General features: G+C 60.0%; 8 protein-coding genes across 8 annotated transcripts; 4 read left to right on the forward strand and 4 right to left on the reverse strand.

Annotated features, from left to right (window-relative positions):
- Positions 1-1744: 1744 nt before the first annotated feature.
- On the reverse strand, positions 1745-2251 carry LOC309600501 (uncharacterized protein; the record flags this gene model as incomplete). Its single annotated transcript, XM_082332895.1, has 1 exon — positions 1745-2251. The coding sequence occupies one exon, from the start codon at positions 2249-2251 to the stop codon at positions 1745-1747; it is 507 nt and encodes a 168-aa protein (XP_082189021.1).
- A 1640-nt stretch (positions 2252-3891) lies between these two features.
- LOC309600513 (uncharacterized protein) lies at positions 3892-4344 on the forward strand (the record flags this gene model as incomplete). The annotated part of the gene is made up of 1 exon (XM_082332912.1): positions 3892-4344. The coding sequence occupies one exon, from the start codon at positions 3892-3894 to the stop codon at positions 4342-4344; it is 453 nt and encodes a 150-aa protein (XP_082189038.1).
- A 2431-nt stretch (positions 4345-6775) lies between these two features.
- LOC309600514 (uncharacterized protein) lies at positions 6776-7228 on the reverse strand (the record flags this gene model as incomplete). Its single annotated transcript, XM_082332913.1, has 1 exon — positions 6776-7228. One exon carries the CDS (start codon positions 7226-7228, stop codon positions 6776-6778), a length of 453 nt encoding a protein of 150 aa, XP_082189039.1.
- A 1646-nt stretch (positions 7229-8874) lies between these two features.
- Positions 8875-9381, forward strand: LOC309600500 (uncharacterized protein; the record flags this gene model as incomplete). Its single annotated transcript, XM_082332894.1, has 1 exon — positions 8875-9381. The coding sequence occupies one exon, from the start codon at positions 8875-8877 to the stop codon at positions 9379-9381; it is 507 nt and encodes a 168-aa protein (XP_082189020.1).
- Positions 9382-11811: 2430 nt separating this feature from the next.
- Positions 11812-12264, reverse strand: LOC309600515 (uncharacterized protein; the record flags this gene model as incomplete). Its single annotated transcript, XM_082332914.1, has 1 exon — positions 11812-12264. The coding sequence occupies one exon, from the start codon at positions 12262-12264 to the stop codon at positions 11812-11814; it is 453 nt and encodes a 150-aa protein (XP_082189040.1).
- A 1641-nt stretch (positions 12265-13905) lies between these two features.
- On the forward strand, positions 13906-14358 carry LOC309600516 (uncharacterized protein; the record flags this gene model as incomplete). The annotated part of the gene is made up of 1 exon (XM_082332915.1): positions 13906-14358. One exon carries the CDS (start codon positions 13906-13908, stop codon positions 14356-14358), a length of 453 nt encoding a protein of 150 aa, XP_082189041.1.
- A 2430-nt stretch (positions 14359-16788) lies between these two features.
- Positions 16789-17241, reverse strand: LOC309600506 (uncharacterized protein; the record flags this gene model as incomplete). The annotated part of the gene is made up of 1 exon (XM_082332900.1): positions 16789-17241. One exon carries the CDS (start codon positions 17239-17241, stop codon positions 16789-16791), a length of 453 nt encoding a protein of 150 aa, XP_082189026.1.
- A 1678-nt stretch (positions 17242-18919) lies between these two features.
- On the forward strand, positions 18920-19372 carry LOC309600517 (uncharacterized protein; the record flags this gene model as incomplete). Its single annotated transcript, XM_082332916.1, has 1 exon — positions 18920-19372. The coding sequence occupies one exon, from the start codon at positions 18920-18922 to the stop codon at positions 19370-19372; it is 453 nt and encodes a 150-aa protein (XP_082189042.1).
- Between the last annotated feature and the right edge of the window lie 767 nt (positions 19373-20139).

A 20139-nucleotide genomic window follows, 5' to 3' on the forward strand; every position in this document is an offset into this window, starting at 1 on the left:
GTCGCATTTGGAGGTCCAGGGAAATGGAGAGAGGACCAGTGCACGTAGAGGGCTGCTTACCATGCCCCTGTGCCCAGCCAGAGGTGGGGGGCAGTGGGAAGGGGTGAGAGAGACACAGCCAAGTTTCCTCTCAGAGCCATGGAGTGGCCACGGGTATCCAGTCACACGAAGCACCAAGCTCTTTGAGCAGGAGGTTGGACTGCCTACCCTCCAGAGGTCCCTCCCTTCCCCAAGTATCTTCTCATCTTGTGATCCCAGCACGGCAAGGTGGTCTTGGACAGAGACACTTCCGGCCAGAGCCATCAGGAAGGGCAGCGTGGCAGCACGTTGGGCACAGCCGGGGAGCTCAGGAGAAGGTGTCTCATCCGCAATTGTGAGCACAGAGGATGGGAAAAACGGCAGCAAAATGGCAGCAGCAGGCATTTGGATTTTTCCACCGCCTGACCTGAAGCTTGCGTTTCTCCTCTTCCCTGCGAGGATGTTTCTACCTCTGCCCGTCCTCACATCTGGCCAGGTCCCCCTGCACTGACTCTCGGCCATCCACAATGTCCTGGCTCATGTGGTGTCCCCTGTGTGTGTCCTGAGCGCAAAGTGGTGGAAAGGGGTTCTGGTGACGCCCATCATGGCTGCTGTGGGTGTGCTCGGAGCGAGCGTGGCAGCGTGCGCTACTTTATGGGCTGATGTGCGAGGAAGGGCAGCGAAGGACCAATGAAGCCTAGGTCCAGAGACCCGGGCGGTGGGAAGCTCTGCTGTCATTCCCGGGCAGAGCTGCGTCCCCAGGCGGTGGGTGGGTGGGTGACACAGGGAATGGCGGGAAGAGCTTCTGTCCCAGCAGTGGAGCAAGACGGGGCCAAAAGTGCTCCAAAGAGCAGCGGGAGACAGAGGCAAAACAGGACAAGGAAGTGGTGCAGGGGGGCAGGAATGTGGGGAGGTTCTGGGGGTTGCTCCCCCTCCCCCTATTGACCATGGCCTCCCAAGTGGCTCTGAGCTGGGCCTTTGCCCTTGGGGAGGCTCTGTTGGCATGCCAATCCCCGCAGCCCTGGGGCTGCAGGCAGCCCCTGGGGAATGGCCAGAGCGGGCAATAAACTCACTGTAGTGCCCAACAGCTCTTCTTGGGCTGCAGAGTGCAGGAGGCCAAAGTGGGGAGAAGACGGAGGGCAAAGAGGGAGAAGCTGTTGTTGAAGGAGATGAGCACGGCCCCCACTGCAGGCGACCGTCTGGTGGAGGGACACGCTGCCAAGGGCAGGCAGGAGGAAGGGGGGCATCTCCCACACGTCACGCTGGCAAGGCTCCAGGTGGGAGCTGGCTGGGATGGCCCAGGGAGCCAAGGCTGCCCCTCGGGGTATTGAGTATGGAGGAAGAATGAGGAAAAACCAGAGGTCAACATTGCAATGCAACACAGCTTTTATTGCAGTTCGAGGGGAGGAGGGAGTTGGGAGAAGAGCAGGGCCCTGGTCAGGGCCTTCCCCTGTCTCCTGGCAGTGGGCAGAGCCACAGTGAGCATCAGCCGTGCCACAGGAGTAGGCGCCCAGTGCGGGTCTCTGTCATCAGGGGCGATGAGTCTTGAAGGGTTGCTCAAGCAGGGCAGGCGGAAGGCAGAGTTGGGCCCCAAGCGGGCACGAGGCATCCGAGCTCTGGAGCCCAGCTATGCCGAAGGGATGTCCTTCCCTCGGGTGTCGTGTCGGGATGTGCCAGGGGCTTTTCCGGAGCTCTCCTTCATCTGTGGCCGCACCCAGTGTGGGGCTTAGCAGGGCCCATAGTTGGCACTGAGGTACCTGTGGCCTCGGCGCCAGCCGCCAGAGCCGCAGCTCCCAAGGCCTCCGTAGCCCCCAGAAAGGCCATAACCTCCATAGCCCCCAGAAAGACCACAGCTTCCGTAGCCCCCAGAAAGGCCATAGCCTCCATAGCCCCCACTAAGACCATAGCCTCCGTAGCCCCCAGAAAGGCCATAGCCTCCATAGCCCCCAAGGCCTCCATGTGACCCAAAGCCCCCAAGGCCTCCAAAACCACCACGGCCTCCAAAAGTGCCGCCGAAGCCACCTCCAACGCCAGGGGCTCCCACCGAGCCAACAACGCTGTACTGCGGGAAGGAGCTGAGGATGGGCCCGGGGAAGGTGATGGCCGAGGCCGGGGGCTGGATCACCACCACGGAGTCAGGGCACTGCCGCACGCAGGGCTCGTTGGTGGTGTCAGCCAGAGGGGCCGGGGCGGCCACCCCACAGGAAGGGATGCACAGGCTGGCGCAGGACATCTTTCAGGCAGGCAAGGGGTCCTGGAAAACGCAAGAGGGATCAGGCGAGGGTGCAGGGAAGGGGCTGTATCGAGGGAGGCAGGGAGAGATCCCCAGGAGGCTTCCAAGAGCTGGACTTACCCCGTTGATTGGGAGAGTCAAGTGGAGGAAGGTGGATGGAGCACTGCGAAGCCCTCAGCTCTTTTATACATGTACCACACTGCCTGGGGCATTGGCCAAGGGAGTGGTGGAGGAAATCCCAGGTAATCTGAAATCCAGCGTTCAAGCTTCGTGACACTGATTTCATGTGATTCAAGACAATTATATCCCTCTTCATTGGGGACATTGGCATGCAAACGTGCCCTGGAGAAGAAAGAGGTGATGGGAGGGACAAACCATGAGAAATGATTACATGAAAGACAAGGCGCTGCTGTAGCACCAACAAACGTAAATGTTTCCCTAATCCCCACTTTGCTTACGTGGAGGAATCCTGGGCATCTTGCAGAAAATTGCTGAGCCCTACCACGCCACACTCAGCAGCAGCCCAGCTGCGTGCCAAGACCCAGCGGTGCTCAAAGTGCCTGTGCCTGTGCCTGCAGGGAGCGTGGCCACGTGCAGCCTGGCTCTCTGTGGGTGCTCAGCCAGCCTCTCCTGGCACAGCCCTCAATGCCCACCTGAGTAATCGAGTCCTTCCAGAGAGGGCTCTGGGAGGACCACGCGCACAGACACGTGGCCAAGGAAGCTGAGAGTGTCCTGGTCCCCTTCCTGCCCTCCAGCTCCTCCGTGCATGTCCCCCCTCACACACGACCTAGCCGCCTGATCTCACTGCTCCCCACCCACGTTTGTGTTGCGCCCCCGCACGTATGGGTCTTTGCCCCACATGGCAAAGAGTGCTCCTATTCTTTGCATGGCTCTTAATCGAGGAGCCCCAAATACACCCTGTCAGCAGGGGCATGGAGATGGCCAAGGCTTAGGGATGCTCCTGACCTGTTGCCCCAAAAGGCCCCCACCCCTCACAGCACCGGGAGATGGTGGGCTTCTGGGAGTCACTCTGAGCATGTGGACTGGCTTCTCCCTTTGCCCAGCCTCCCGGTGCCTCTGTTTACCAGCTTGTAAAAGGGAGGTAATGACAGGCATGATGGCTGTGCGCAGGATTGCAAAGCACTTCTGCAAGATGCTCCGGACTCCTCTGCATAGGCAAAGTGGGGGATTAGGGACAGGTTGGGGTGTATTGGTGCTGCGACGTCACCTACATCAGCAGCGCCTTGTCTTTCATGTAATGATGTGTCACGATCTGTCCCTCCCATCGCCGCTTTCTTCTCCAGGGCACGTTTGCATGCCAATGTCCCCAATGAAGAGGGATATAATTGTCTTGAATCACATGAAATAAGGATCTTGAAGTCTGGATTTCATGATAACATGGGGTTTCTGCCACCACTCCCTTGGCCAATGCCCCAGGCAGTGTGGTACATGTATAAAAGAGCTGAGGGCTTCGCAGTGCTCCATCCACCTTCCTCCACTTGACTCTCCCAATCAACGGGGTAAGTCCAGCTCTTGGAAGCCTCCTGGGGATCTCTCCCTGCCTCCCTCGATACAGCCCCTTCCCTGCACCCTCGCCTGATCCCTCTTGCGTTTTCCAGGACCCCTTGCCTGCCTGAAAGATGTCCTGCACCAGCCTGTGCATCCCTTCCTGTGGGGTGGCCGCCCCGGCCCCTCTGGCTGACACCACCAACGAGCCCTGCGTGCGGCAGTGCCCTGACTCCGTGGTGGTGATCCAGCCCCCGGCCTCGGCCATCACCTTCCCCGGGCCCATCCTCAGCTCCTTCCCGCAGTACAGCGTTGTTGGCTCGGTGGGAGCCCCTGGCGTTGGAGGTGGCTTCGGCGGCACTTTTGGAGGCCGTGGTGGTTTTGGAGGCCTTGGGGGCTTTGGGTCACATGGAGGCCTTGGGGGCTATGGAGGCTATGGCCTTTCTGGGGGCTACGGAGGCTATGGTCTTAGTGGGGGCTATGGAGGCTATGGCCTTTCTGGGGGCTACGGAGGCCTTGGGAGCTGCGGCTCTGGCGGCTGGCGCCGAGGCCACAGGTACCTCAGTGGCAACTGTGGGCCCTGCTAAGCCCCACACTGGGTGCGGCCACAGATGAAGGAGAGCTCCGGAAAAGCCCCTGGCACATCCCGACACGACACCCGAGGGAAGGACATCCCTTCGGCATAGCTGGGCTCCAGAGCTCGGATGCCTCGTGCCCGCTTGGGGCCCAACTCTGCCTTCCGCCTGCCCTGCTTGAGCAACCCTTCAAGACTCATCGCCCCTGATGACAGAGACCCGCACTGGGCGCCTACTCCTGTGGCACGGCTGATGCTCACTGTGGCTCTGCCCACTGCCAGGAGACAGGGGAAGGCCCTGACCAGGGCCCTGCTCTTCTCCCAACTCCCTCCTCCCCTCGAACTGCAATAAAAGCTGTGTTGCATTGCAATGTTGACCTCTGGTTTTTCCTCATTCTTCCTCCATACTCAATACCCCGAGGGGCAGCCTTGGCTCCCTGGGCCATCCCAGCCAGCTCCCACCTGGAGCCTTGCCAGCGTGACGTGTGGGAGATGCCCCCCTTCCTCCTGCCTGCCCTTGGCAGCGTGTCCCTCCACCAGACGGTCGCCTGCAGTGGGGGCCGTGCTCATCTCCTTCAACAACAGCTTCTCCCTCTTTGCCCTCCGTCTTCTCCCCACTTTGGCCTCCTGCACTCTGCAGCCCAAGAAGAGCTGTTGGGCACTACAGTGAGTTTATTGCCCGCTCTGGCCATTCCCCAGGGGCTGCCTGCAGCCCCAGGGCTGCGGGGATTGGCATGCCAACAGAGCCTCCCCAAGGGCAAAGGCCCAGCTCAGAGCCACTTGGGAGGCCATGGTCAATAGGGGGAGGGGGAGCAACCCCCAGAACCTCCCCACATTCCTGCCCCCCTGCACCACTTCCTTGTCCTGTTTTGCCTCTGTCTCCCGCTGCTCTTTGGAGCACTTTTGGCCCCGTCTTGCTCCACTGCTGGGACAGAAGCTCTTCCCGCCATTCCCTGTGTCACCCACCCACCCACCGCCTGGGGACGCAGCTCTGCCCGGGAATGACAGCAGAGCTTCCCACCGCCCGGGTCTCTGGACCTAGGCTTCATTGGTCCTTCGCTGCCCTTCCTCGCACATCAGCCCATAAAGTAGCGCACGCTGCCACGCTCGCTCCGAGCACACCCACAGCAGCCATGATGGGCATCACCAGAACCCCTTTCCACCACTTTGCGCTCAGGACACACACAGGGGACACCACATGAGCCAGGACATTGTGGATGGCCGAGAGTCAGTGCAGGGGGACCTGGCCAGATGTGAGGACGGGCAGAGGTAGAAACATCCTCGCGGGGAAGAGGAGAAACGCAAGCTTCAGGTCAGGCGGTGGAAAAATCCAAATGCCTGCTGCTGCCATTTTGCTGCCGTTTTTCCCATCCTCTGTGCTCACAATTGCGGATGAGACACCTTCTCCTGAGCTCCCCGGCTGTGCCCAACGTGCTGCCACGCTGCCCTTCCTGATGGCTCTGGCCGGAAGTGTCTCTGTCCAAGACCACCTTGCCGTGCTGGGATCACAAGATGAGAAGATACTTGGGGAAGGGAGGGACCTCTGGAGGGTAGGCAGTCCAACCTCCTGCTCAAAGAGCTTGGTGCTTCGTGTGACTGGATACCCGTGGCCACTCCATGGCTCTGAGAGGAAACTTGGCTGTGTCTCTCTCACCCCTTCCCACTGCCCCCCACCTCTGGCTGGGCACAGGGGCATGGTAAGCAGCCCTCTACGTGCACTGGTCCTCTCTCCATTTCCCTGGACCTCCAAATGCGACCCATAACAAGCCAATGAAAGGAGGTAATGCCAGGCATGCTGGTTTTGCAGAGCATTTGGAAGAGCTTCTGCAAGACACCTATGGCACTGTCCCGTGTTCAAAGAGGGCTTTGGGAACGTATTGTGTTTATCGCTGGTGGGAGACCAGAGGAAGCTCAGTGGCATGTGCTCTACAAGACCCAGCTGGGGCTGTCGTCGTCAGTTGTAACAGACCGAGAAAACTGGCCAAATGCTCCGTGGGAGATTCAGGCAGCCCAGACCGCCACACCCTGAGGTTTGGGGGAAGTAGGACAGAAGAAGGAAGGATGAAGGAAAACCAGAGGTCAACATTGCAATGCAACACAGCTTTTATTGCAGTTCGAGGGGAGGAGGGAGTTGGGAGAAGAGCAGGGCCCTGGTCAGGGCCTTCCCCTGTCTCCTGGCAGTGGGCAGAGCCACAGTGAGCATCAGCCGTGCCACAGGAGAAGGTGCCCAACATGGCGCTGGTTCGTCACGGGGCAGCAAGTCCTGGAGTGAAGCTCAAGCAGGGCAGGCGGAAGGCAGAGTTGGGCCCCAAGCGGGCACGAGGCATCCGAGCTCTGGAGCCCAGCTATGCCGAAGGGATGTCCTTCCCTCGGGTGTCGTGTCGGGATGTGCCAGGGGCTTTTCCGGAGCTCTCCTTCATCTGTGGCCGCACCCAGTGTGGGGCTTAGCAGGGCCCACAGTTGGCACTGAGGTACCTGTGGCCTCGGCGCCAGCCGCCAGAGCCGCAGCTCCCAAGGCCTCCGTACCCCCCAGAAAGGCCATAGCCTCCATAGCCCCCACTAAGACCATAGCCTCCGTAGCCCCCAGAAAGGCCATAGCCTCCATAGCCCCCAAGGCCTCCATGTGACCCAAAGCCCCCAAGGCCTCCAAAACCACCACGGCCTCCAAAAGTGCCACCGAAGCCACCTCCAACGCCAGGGGCTCCCACCGAGCCAACAACGCTGTACTGCGGGAAGGAGCTGAGGATGGGCCCGGGGAAGGTGATGGCCGAGGCCGGGGGCTGGATCACCACCACGGAGTCAGGGCACTGCCGCACGCAGGGCTCGTTGGCGGTGTCAGCCAGAGGGGCCGGGGCGGCCACCCCACAGGAAGGGATGCACAGGCTGGTGCAGGACATCTTTCAGGCAGGCAAGGGGTCCTGGAAAACGCAAGAGGGATTAGGTGAGGGTGCAGGGAAGGGGCTGTATTGAGGGAGGCAGGGAGAGATCCCCAGGAGGCTTCCAAGAGCTGGACTTACCCCGTTGATTGGGAGAGTCAAGTGGAGGAAGGTGGATGGAGCACTGCGAAGCCCTCAGCTCTTTTATACATGTACCACACTGCCTGGGGCATTGGCCAAGGGAGTGGTGGCAGAAACCCCATGTTATCATGAAATCCAGACTTCAAGATCCTTATTTCATGTGATTCAAGACAATTATATCCCTCTTCATTGGGGACATTGGCATGCAAACGTGCCCTGGAGAAGAAAGCGGCGATGGGAGGGACAGATCGTGACACATCATTACATGAAAGACAAGGCGCTGCTGTAGCACCAACAAACGTAAATGTTTCCCTAATCCCCACTTTGCTTACGTGGAGGAATCCTGGGCATCTTGCAGAAAATTGCTGAGCCCTACCACGCCACACTCAGCAGCAGCCCAGCTGCGTGCCAAGACCCAGCGGTGCTCAAAGTGCCTGTGCCTGTGCCTGTGCCTGCAGGGAGCGTGGCCACGTGCAGCCTGGCTCTCTGTGGGTGCTCAGCCAGCCTCTCCTGGCACAGCCCTCAATGCCCACCTGAGTAATCGAGTCCTTCCAGAGAGGGCTCTGGGAGGACCACGCGCACAGACACGTGGCCAAGGAAGCTGAGAGTGTCCTGGTCCCCTTCCTGCCCTCCAGCTCCTCCGTGCATGTCCCCCCTCACACACGACCTAGCCGCCTGATCTCACTGCTCCCCACCCACGTTTGTGTTGCGCCCCCGCACGTATGGGTCTTTGCCCCACATGGCAAAGAGTGCTCCTATTCTTTGCATGGCTCTTAATCGAGGAGCCCCAAATACACCCTGTCAGCAGGGGCATGGAGATGGCCAAGGCTTAGGGATGCTCCTGACCTGTTGCCCCAAAAGGCCCCCACCCCTCACAGCACCGGGAGATGGTGGGCTTCTGGGAGTCACTCTGAGCATGTGGACTGGCTTCTCCCTTTGCCCAGCCTCCCGGTGCCTCTGTTTACCAGCTTGTAAAAGGGAGGTAATGACAGGCATGATGGCTGTGCGCAGGATTGCAAAGCACTTCTGCAAGATGCTCCGGACTCCTCTGCATAGGCAAAGTGGGGGATTAGGGACAGGTTGGGGTGTATTGGTGCTGCGACGTCACCTACATCAGCAGCGCCTTGTCTTTCATGTAATGATGTGTCACGATCTGTCCCTCCCATCGCCGCTTTCTTCTCCAGGGCACGTTTGCATGCCAATGTCCCCAATGAAGAGGGATATAATTGTCTTGAATCACATGAAATCAGTGTCACGAAGCTTGAACGCTGGATTTCAGATTACCTGGGATTTCCTCCACCACTCCCTTGGCCAATGCCCCAGGCAGTGTGGTACATGTATAAAAGAGCTGAGGGCTTCGCAGTGCTCCATCCACCTTCCTCCACTTGACTCTCCCAATCAACGGGGTAAGTCCAGCTCTTGGAAGCCTCCTGGGGATCTCTCCCTGCCTCCCTCAATACAGCCCCTTCCCTGCACCCTCGCCTGATCCCTCTTGCGTTTTCCAGGACCCCTTGCCTGCCTGAAAGATGTCCTGCGCCAGCCTGTGCATCCCTTCCTGTGGGGTGGCCGCCCCGGCCCCTCTGGCTGACACCACCAACGAGCCCTGCGTGCGGCAGTGCCCTGACTCCGTGGTGGTGATCCAGCCCCCGGCCTCGGCCATCACCTTCCCCGGGCCCATCCTCAGCTCCTTCCCGCAGTACAGCGTTGTTGGCTCGGTGGGAGCCCCTGGCGTTGGAGGTGGCTTCGGTGGCACTTTTGGAGGCCGTGGTGGTTTTGGAGGCCTTGGGGGCTTTGGGTCACATGGAGGCCTTGGGGGCTATGGAGGCTATGGCCTTTCTGGGGGCTACGGAGGCTATGGTCTTAGTGGGGGCTATGGAGGCTATGGCCTTTCTGGGGGCTACGGAAGCTGTGGTATTAGTGGGGGCTATGGAGGCTATGGCCTTTCTGGGGGCTACGGAGGCCTTGGGAGCTGCGGCTCTGGCGGCTGGCGCCGAGGCCACAGGTACCTCAGTGGCAACTGTGGGCCCTGCTAAGCCCCACACTGGGTGCGGCCACAGATGAAGGAGAGCTCCGGAAAAGCCCCTGGCACATCCCGACACGACACCCGAGGGAAGGACATCCCTTCGGCATAGCTGGGCTCCAGAGCTCGGATGCCTCGTGCCCGCTTGGGGCCCAACTCTGCCTTCCGCCTGCCCTGCTTGAGCAACCCTTCAAGACTCATCGCCCCTGATGACAGAGACCCGCACTGGGCGCCTACTCCTGTGGCACGGCTGATGCTCACTGTGGCTCTGCCCACTGCCAGGAGACAGGGGAAGGCCCTGACCAGGGCCCTGCTCTTCTCCCAACTCCCTCCTCCCCTCGAACTGCAATAAAAGCTGTGTTGCATTGCAATGTTGACCTCTGGTTTTCCTTCATCCTTCCTTCTTCTGTCCTACTTCCCCCAAACCTCAGGGTGTGGCGGTCTGGGCTGCCTGAATCTCCCACGGAGCATTTGGCCAGTTTTCTCGGTCTGTTACAACTGACGACGACAGCCCCAGCTGGGTCTTGTAGAGCACATGCCACTGAGCTTCCTCTGGTCTCCCACCAGCGATAAACACAATACGTTCCCAAAGCCCTCTTTGAACACGGGACAGTGCCATAGGTGTCTTGCAGAAGCTCTTCCAAATGCTCTGCAAAACCAGCATGCCTGGCATTACCTCCTTTCATTGGCTTGTTATGGGTCGCATTTGGAGGTCCAGGGAAATGGAGAGAGGACCAGTGCACGTAGAGGGCTGCTTACCATGCCCCTGTGCCCAGCCAGAGGTGGGGGGCAGTGGGAAGGGGTGAGAGAGACACAGCCAAGTTTCCTCTCAGAGCCATGGAGTGGCCACGGGTATCCAGTCACACGAAGCACCAAGCTCTTTGAGCAGGAGGTTGGACTGCCTACCCTCCAGAGGTCCCTCCCTTCCCCAAGTATCTTCTCATCTTGTGATCCCAGCACGGCAAGGTGGTCTTGGACAGAGACACTTCCGGCCAGAGCCATCAGGAAGGGCAGCGTGGCAGCACGTTGGGCACAGCCGGGGAGCTCAGGAGAAGGTGTCTCATCCGCAATTGTGAGCACAGAGGATGGGAAAAACGGCAGCAAAATGGCAGCAGCAGGCATTTGGATTTTTCCACCGCCTGACCTGAAGCTTGCGTTTCTCCTTTTCCCCGCGAGGATGTTTCTACCTCTGCCCGTCCTCACATCTGGCCAGGTCCCCCTGCACTGACTCTCGGCCATCCACAATGTCCTGGCTCATGTGGTGTCCCCTGTGTGTGTCCTGAGCGCAAAGTGGTGGAAAGGGGTTCTGGTGACGCCCATCATGGCTGCTGTGGGTGTGCTCGGAGCGAGCGTGGCAGCGTGCGCTACTTTATGGGCTGATGTGCGAGGAAGGGCAGCGAAGGACCAATGAAGCCTAGGTCCAGAGACCCGGGCGGTGGGAAGCTCTGCTGTCATTCCCGGGCAGAGCTGCGTCCCCAGGCGGTGGGTGGGTGGGTGACACAGGGAATGGCGGGAAGAGCTTCTGTCCCAGCAGTGGAGCAAGACGGGGCCAAAAGTGCTCCAAAGAGCAGCGGGAGACAGAGGCAAAACAGGACAAGGAAGTGGTGCAGGGGGGCAGGAATGTGGGGAGGTTCTGGGGGTTGCTCCCCCTCCCCCTATTGACCATGGCCTCCCAAGTGGCTCTGAGCTGGGCCTTTGCCCTTGGGGAGGCTCTGTTGGCATGCCAATCCCCGCAGCCCTGGGGCTGCAGGCAGCCCCTGGGGAATGGCCAGAGCGGGCAATAAACTCACTGTAGTGCCCAACAGCTCTTCTTGGGCTGCAGAGTGCAGGAGGCCAAAGTGGGGAGAAGACGGAGGGCAAAGAGGGAGAAGCTGTTGTTGAAGGAGATGAGCACGGCCCCCACTGCAGGCGACCGTCTGGTGGAGGGACACGCTGCCAAGGGCAGGCAGGAGGAAGGGGGGCATCTCCCACACGTCACGCTGGCAAGGCTCCAGGTGGGAGCTGGCTGGGATGGCCCAGGGAGCCAAGGCTGCCCCTCGGGGTATTGAGTATGGAGGAAGAATGAGGAAAAACCAGAGGTCAACATTGCAATGCAACACAGCTTTTATTGCAGTTCGAGGGGAGGAGGGAGTTGGGAGAAGAGCAGGGCCCTGGTCAGGGCCTTCCCCTGTCTCCTGGCAGTGGGCAGAGCCACAGTGAGCATCAGCCGTGCCACAGGAGTAGGCGCCCAGTGCGGGTCTCTGTCATCAGGGGCGATGAGTCTTGAAGGGTTGCTCAAGCAGGGCAGGCGGAAGGCAGAGTTGGGCCCCAAGCGGGCACGAGGCATCCGAGCTCTGGAGCCCAGCTATGCCGAAGGGATGTCCTTCCCTCGGGTGTCGTGTCGGGATGTGCCAGGGGCTTTTCCGGAGCTCTCCTTCATCTGTGGCCGCACCCAGTGTGGGGCTTAGCAGGGCCCACAGTTGGCACTGAGGTACCTGTGGCCTCGGCGCCAGCCGCCAGAGCCGCAGCTCCCAAGGCCTCCGTAGCCCCCAGAAAGGCCATAGCCTCCATAGCCCCCACTAAGACCATAGCCTCCGTAGCCCCCAGAAAGGCCATAGCCTCCATAGCCCCCAAGGCCTCCATGTGACCCAAAGCCCCCAAGGCCTCCAAAACCACCACGGCCTCCAAAAGTGCCGCCGAAGCCACCTCCAACGCCAGGGGCTCCCACCGAGCCAACAACGCTGTACTGCGGGAAGGAGCTGAGGATGGGCCCGGGGAAGGTGATGGCCGAGGCCGGGGGCTGGATCACCACCACGGAGTCAGGGCACTGCCGCACGCAGGGCTCGTTGGTGGTGTCAGCCAGAGGGGCCGGGGCGGCCACCCCACAGGAAGGGATGCACAGGCTGGTGCAGGACATCTTTCAGGCAGGCAAGGGGTCCTGGAAAACGCAAGAGGGATCAGGCGAGGGTGCAGGGAAGGGGCTGTATCGAGGGAGGCAGGGAGAGATCCCCAGGAGGCCTCCAAGAGCTGGACTTACCCCGTTGATTGGGAGAGTCAAGTGGAGGAAGGTGGATGGAGCACTGCGAAGCCCTCAGCTCTTTTATACATGTACCACACTGCCTGGGGCATTGGCCAAGGGAGTGGTGGCAGAAACCCCATGTTATCATGAAATCCAGACTTCAAGATCCTTATTTCATGTGATTCAAGACAATTATATCCCTCTTCATTGGGGACATTGGCATGCAAACATGCCCTGGAGAAGAAAGAGGCGACGGGAGGGACAGATCGTGACACATCATTACATGAAAGACAAGGCGCTGCTGATGTAGGTGACGTCGGAGCACCAATACACCCCAACCTGTCCCTAATCCCCCACTTTGCCTATGCAGAGGAGTCCAGAGCATCTTGCAGAAGTGCTTTGCAATCCTGCGCACAGCCATCATGCCTGTCATTACCTCCCTTTTACAAGCTGGTAAACAGAGGCACCGGGAGGCTGGGCAAAGGGAGAAGCCAGTCCACATGCTCAGAGTGACTCCCAGAAGCCCACCATCTCCCGATGCTGTGAGGGGTGGGGGCCTTTTGGGGCAACAGGTCAGGAGCATCCCTAAGCCTTGGCCATCTCCATGCCCCTGCTGACAAGGGTGTATTTGGGGCTCCTCGATTAAGAGCCATGCAAAGAATAGGAGCACTCTTTGCCATGTGGGGCAAAGACCCATACGTGCGGGGGCGCAACACAAACGTGGGTGGGGAGCAGTGAGATCAGGCGGCTAGGTCGTGTGTGAGGGGGGACATGCACGGAGGAGCTGGAGGGCAGGAAGGGGACCAGGACACTCTCAGCTTCCTTGGCCACGTGTCTGTGCGCGTGGTCCTCCCAGAGCCCTCTCTGGAAGGACTCGATTACTCAGGTGGGCATTGAGGGCTGTGCCAGGAGAGGCTGGCTGAGCACCCACAGAGAGCCAGGCTGCACGTGGCCACGCTCCCTGCAGGCACAGGCACAGGCACTTTGAGCACCGCTGGGTCTTGGCACGCAGCTGGGCTGCTGCTGAGTGTGGCGTGGTAGGGCTCAGCAATTTTCTGCAAGATGCCCAGGATTCCTCCACGTAAGCAAAGTGGGGATTAGGGAAACATTTACGTTTGTTGGTGCTACAGCAGCGCCTTGTCTTTCATGTAATCATTTCTCATGGTTTGTCCCTCCCATCACCTCTTTCTTCTCCAGGGCACGTTTGCATGCCAATGTCCCCAATGAAGAGGGATATAATTGTCTTGAATCACATGAAATCAGTGTCACGAAGCTTGAACGCTGGATTTCAGATTACCTGGGATTTCCTCCACCACTCCCTTGGCCAATGCCCCAGGCAGTGTGGTACATGTATAAAAGAGCTGAGGGCTTCGCAGTGCTCCATCCACCTTCCTCCACTTGACTCTCCCAATCAACGGGGTAAATCCAGCTCTTGGAGGCCTCCTGGGGATCTCTCCCTGCCTCCCTCAATACAGCCCCTTCCCTGCACCCTCACCTAATCCCTCTTGCGTTTTCCAGGACCCCTTGCCTGCCTGAAAGATGTCCTGCACCAGCCTGTGCATCCCTTCCTGTGGGGTGGCCGCCCCGGCCCCTCTGGCTGACACCGCCAACGAGCCCTGCGTGCGGCAGTGCCCTGACTCCGTGGTGGTGATCCAGCCCCCGGCCTCGGCCATCACCTTCCCCGGGCCCATCCTCAGCTCCTTCCCGCAGTACAGCGTTGTTGGCTCGGTGGGAGCCCCTGGCGTTGGAGGTGGCTTCGGCGGCACTTTTGGAGGCCGTGGTGGTTTTGGAGGCCTTGGGGGCTTTGGGTCACATGGAGGCCTTGGGGGCTATGGAGGCTATGGCCTTTCTGGGGGCTACGGAGGCTATGGTCTTAGTGGGGGCTATGGAGGCTATGGCCTTTCTGGGGGCTACGGAGGCCTTGGGAGCTGCGGCTCTGGCGGCTGGCGCCGAGGCCACAGGTACCTCAGTGCCAACTGTGGGCCCTGCTAAGCCCCACACTGGGTGCGGCCACAGATGAAGGAGAGCTCCGGAAAAGCCCCTGGCACATCCCGACACGACACCCGAGGGAAGGACATCCCTTCGGCATAGCTGGGCTCCAGAGCTCGGATGCCTCGTGCCCGCTTGGGGCCCAACTCTGCCTTCCGCCTGCCCTGCTTGAGCAACCCTTCAAGACTCATCGCCCCTGATGACAGAGACCCGCACTGGGCGCCTACTCCTGTGGCACGGCTGATGCTCACTGTGGCTCTGCCCACTGCCAGGAGACAGGGGAAGGCCCTGACCAGGGCCCTGCTCTTCTCCCAACTCCCTCCTCCCCTCGAACTGCAATAAAAGCTGTGTTGCATTGCAATGTTGACCTCTGGTTTTTCCTCATTCTTCCTCCATACTCAATACCCCGAGGGGCAGCCTTGGCTCCCTGGGCCATCCCAGCCAGCTCCCACCTGGAGCCTTGCCAGCGTGACGTGTGGGAGATGCCCCCCTTCCTCCTGCCTGCCCTTGGCAGCGTGTCCCTCCACCAGACGGTCGCCTGCAGTGGGGGCCGTGCTCATCTCCTTCAACAACAGCTTCTCCCTCTTTGCCCTCCGTCTTCTCCCCACTTTGGCCTCCTGCACTCTGCAGCCCAAGAAGAGCTGTTGGGCACTACAGTGAGTTTATTGCCCGCTCTGGCCATTCCCCAGGGGCTGCCTGCAGCCCCAGGGCTGCGGGGATTGGCATGCCAACAGAGCCTCCCCAAGGGCAAAGGCCCAGCTCAGAGCCACTTGGGAGGCCATGGTCAATAGGGGGAGGGGGAGCAACCCCCAGAACCTCCCCACATTCCTGCCCCCCTGCACCACTTCCTTGTCCTGTTTTGCCTCTGTCTCCCGCTGCTCTTTGGAGCACTTTTGGCCCCGTCTTGCTCCACTGCTGGGACAGAAGCTCTTCCCGCCATTCCCTGTGTCACCCACCCACCCACCGCCTGGGGACGCAGCTCTGCCCGGGAATGACAGCAGAGCTTCCCACCGCCCGGGTCTCTGGACCTAGGCTTCATTGGTCCTTCGCTGCCCTTCCTCGCACATCAGCCCATAAAGTAGCGCACGCTGCCACGCTCGCTCCGAGCACACCCACAGCAGCCATGATGGGCGTCACCAGAACCCCTTTCCACCACTTTGCGCTCAGGACACACACAGGGGACACCACATGAGCCAGGACATTGTGGATGGCCGAGAGTCAGTGCAGGGGGACCTGGCCAGATGTGAGGACGGGCAGAGGTAGAAACATCCTCGCAGGGAAGAGGAGAAACGCAAGCTTCAGGTCAGGCGGTGGAAAAATCCAAATGCCTGCTGCTGCCATTTTGCTGCCGTTTTTCCCATCCTCTGTGCTCACAATTGCGGATGAGACACCTTCTCCTGAGCTCCCCGGCTGTGCCCAACGTGCTGCCACGCTGCCCTTCCTGATGGCTCTGGCCGGAAGTGTCTCTGTCCAAGACCACCTTGCCGTGCTGGGATCACAAGATGAGAAGATACTTGGGGAAGGGAGGGACCTCTGGAGGGTAGGCAGCCCAACCTCCTGCTCAAAGAGCTTGGTGCTTCGTGTGACTGGATACCCGTGGCCACTCCATGGCTCTGAGAGGAAACTTGGCTGTGTCTCTCTCACCCCTTCCCACTGCCCCCCACCTCTGGCTGGGCACAGGGGCATGGTAAGCAGCCCTCTACGTGCACTGGTCCTCTCTCCATTTCCCTGGACCTCCAAATGCGACCCATAACAAGCCAATGAAAGGAGGTAATGCCAGGCATGCTGGTTTTGCAGAGCATTTGGAAGAGCTTCTGCAAGACACCTATGGCACTGTCCCGTGTTCAAAGAGGGCTTTGGGAACGTATTGTGTTTATCGCTGGTGGGAGACCAGAGGAAGCTCAGTGGCATGTGCTCTACAAGACCCAGCTGGGGCTGTCGTCGTCAGTTGTAACAGACCGAGAAAACTGGCCAAATGCTCCGTGGGAGATTCAGGCAGCCCAGACCGCCACACCCTGAGGTTTGGGGGAAGTAGGACAGAAGAAGGAAGGATGAAGGAAAACCAGAGGTCAACATTGCAATGCAACACAGCTTTTATTGCAGTTCGAGGGGAGGAGGGAGTTGGGAGAAGAGCAGGGCCCTGGTCAGGGCCTTCCCCTGTCTCCTGGCAGTGGGCAGAGCCACAGTGAGCATCAGCCGTGCCACAGGAGTAGGCGCCCAGTGCGGGTCTCTGTCATCAGGGGCGATGAGTCTTGAAGGGTTGCTCAAGCAGGGCAGGCGGAAGGCAGAGTTGGGCCCCAAGCGGGCACGAGGCATCCGAGCTCTGGAGCCCAGCTATGCCGAAGGGATGTCCTTCCCTCGGGTGTCGTGTCGGGGTGTGCCAGGGGCTTTTCCGGAGCTCTCCTTCATCTGTGGCCGCACCCAGTGTGGGGCTTAGCAGGGCCCACAGTTGCCACTGAGGTACCTGTGGCCTCGGCGCCAGCCGCCAGAGCCGCAGCTCCCAAGGCCTCCGTAGCCCCCAGAAAGGCCATAGCCTCCATAGCCCCCACTAAGACCATAGCCTCCATAGCCCCCAGAAAGGCCATAGCCTCCATAGCCCCCAAGGCCTCCATGTGACCCAAAGCCCCCAAGGCCTCCAAAACCACCACGGCCTCCAAAAGTGCCGCCGAAGCCACCTCCAACGCCAGGGGCTCCCACCGAGCCAACAACGCTGTACTGCGGGAAGGAGCTGAGGATGGGCCCGGGGAAGGTGATGGCCGAGGCCGGGGGCTGGATCACCACCACGGAGTCAGGGCACTGCCGCACGCAGGGCTCGTTGGTGGTGTCAGCCAGAGGGGCCGGGGCGGCCACCCCACAGGAAGGGATGCACAGGCTGGCGCAGGACATCTTTCAGGCAGGCAAGGGGTCCTGGAAAACGCAAGAGGGATCAGGCGAGGGTGCAGGGAAGGGGCTGTATCGAGGGAGGCAGGGAGAGATCCCCAGGAGGCCTCCAAGAGCTGGACTTACCCCGTTGATTGGGAGAGTCAAGTGGAGGAAGGTGGATGGAGCACTGCGAAGCCCTCAGCTCTTTTATACATGTACCACACTGCCTGGGGCATTGGCCAAGGGAGTGGTGGCAGAAACCCCAGGTAATCTGAAACCCATCTTACAAGCTTCATGACACTGATTTCATGTGATTCAAGACAATTATATCCCTCTTCATTGGGGACATTGGCATGCAAACATGCCCTGGAGAAGAAAGCGGCGATGGGAGGGACAGATCGTGACACATCATTACATGAAAGACAAGGCGCTGCTGATGTAGGTGACGTCGGAGCACCAATACACCCCAACCTGTCCCTAATCCCCCACTTTGCCTATGCAGAGGAGTCCAGAGCATCTTGCAGAAGTGCTTTGCAATCCTGCGCACAGCCATCATGCCTGTCATTACCTCCCTTTTACAAGCTGGTAAACAGAGGCACCGGGAGGCTGGGCAAAGGGAGAAGCCAGTCCACATGCTCAGAGTGACTCCCAGAAGCCCACCATCTCCCGGTGCTGTGAGGGGTGGGGGCCTTTTGGGGCAACAGGTCAGGAGCATCCCTAAGCCTTGGCCATCTCCATGCCCCTGCTGACAGGGTGTATTTGGGGCTCCTCGATTAAGAGCCATGCAAAGAATAGGAGCACTCTTTGCCATGTGGGGCAAAGACCCATACGTGCGGGGGCGCAACACAAACGTGGGTGGGGAGCAGTGAGATCAGGCGGCTAGGTCGTGTGTGAGGGGGGACATGCACGGAGGAGCTGGAGGGCAGGAAGGGGACCAGGACACTCTCAGCTTCCTTGGCCACGTGTCTGTGCGCGTGGTCCTCCCAGAGCCCTCTCTGGAAGGACTCGATTACTCAGGTGGGCATTGAGGGCTGTGCCAGGAGAGGCTGGCTGAGCACCCACAGAGAGCCAGGCTGCACGTGGCCACGCTCCCTGCAGGCACAGGCACGCTGGTAAGTGCTGGCTCTGGGCATGCAGCCGGGCTGCTTCTGAGTGCTATGTCTGCAGGAGCAGCAGCCTGGCGCAACATGGTTGGGCACAGGAATCTTCTACAAGGTCCCTGGAACTCTTCCACATAGGCAAAATGGGGTATTACAGACAGATTGGGGTTTATTGGTGCTACAACGTCAGCTACAGCAGTGCCTTGTTTTTCATGTAATGATGTGTCACGATCTGCCCCTCCCATCACCCCTATCCTCTCCAAGGCACGTTTGCATGCCAATAACCCCAATAAAGAGGGACAAAATTCTCTTGTATCATTATCTTTGTCATGAAGCTTGTACATCGGATTTCATAATTTCCTGGGTTTTCCACCACCACTCCCTTGGCCAATGCCCCAGGCAGTGTGGTACATGTATAAAAGAGCTGAGGGCTTCGCAGTGCTCCATCCACCTTCCTCCACTTGACTCTCCCAATCAACGGGGTAAGTCCAGCTCTTGGAGGCCTCCTGGGGATCTCTCCCTGCCTCCCTCGATACAGCCCCTTCCCTGCACCCTCACCTAATCCCTCTTGCGTTTTCCAGGACCCCTTGCCTGCCTGAAAGATGTCCTGCACCAGCCTGTGCATCCCTTCCTGTGGGGTGGCCGCCCCGGCCCCTCTGGCTGACACCGCCAACGAGCCCTGCGTGCGGCAGTGCCCTGACTCCGTGGTGGTGATCCAGCCCCCGGCCTCGGCCATCACCTTCCCCGGGCCCATCCTCAGCTCCTTCCCGCAGTACAGCGTTGTTGGCTCGGTGGGAGCCCCTGGCGTTGGAGGTGGCTTCGGCGGCACTTTTGGAGGCCGTGGTGGTTTTGGAGGCCTTGGGGGCTTTGGGTCACATGGAGGCCTTGGGGGCTATGGAGGCTATGGCCTTTCTGGGGGCTACGGAGGCTATGGTCTTAGTGGGGGCTATGGAGGCTATGGCCTTTCTGGGGGGTACGGAGGCCTTGGGAGCTGCGGCTCTGGCGGCTGGCGCCGAGGCCACAGGTACCTCAGTGCCAACTGTGGGCCCTGCTAAGCCCCACACTGGGTGCGGCCACAGATGAAGGAGAGCTCCGGAAAAGCCCCTGGCACATCCCGACACGACACCCGAGGGAAGGACATCCCTTCGGCATAGCTGGGCTCCAGAGCTCGGATGCCTCGTGCCCGCTTGGGGCCCAACTCTGCCTTCCGCCTGCCCTGCTTGAGCAACCCTTCAAGACTCATCGCCCCTGATGACAGAGACCCGCACTGGGCGCCTACTCCTGTGGCACGGCTGATGCTCACTGTGGCTCTGCCCACTGCCAGGAGACAGGGGAAGGCCCTGACCAGGGCCCTGCTCTTCTCCCAACTCCCTCCTCCCCTCGAACTGCAATAAAAGCTGTGTTGCATTGCAATGTTGACCTCTGGTTTTTCCTCATTCTTCCTCCATACTCAATACCCCGAGGGGCAGCCTTGGCTCCCTGGGCCATCCCAGCCAGCTCCCACCTGGAGCCTTGCCAGCGTGACGTGTGGGAGATGCCCCCCTTCCTCCTGCCTGCCCTTGGCAGCGTGTCCCTCCACCAGACGGTCGCCTGCAGTGGGGGCCGTGCTCATCTCCTTCAACAACAGCTTCTCCCTCTTTGCCCTCCGTCTTCTCCCCACTTTGGCCTCCTGCACTCTGCAGCCCAAGAAGAGCTGTTGGGCTCCGTAGCCCCCAGAAAGGCCATAGCCTCCATAGCCCCCACTAATACCACAGCTTCCGTAGCCCCCAGAAAGGCCATAGCCTCCATAGCCCCCACTAAGACCATAGCCTCCATAGCCCCC

This window comes from Platalea leucorodia (assembly GCF_965183815.1).
Source record: "Platalea leucorodia genome assembly, chromosome: 24".
Lineage (NCBI taxonomy): Eukaryota > Metazoa > Chordata > Aves > Pelecaniformes > Threskiornithidae > Platalea > Platalea leucorodia.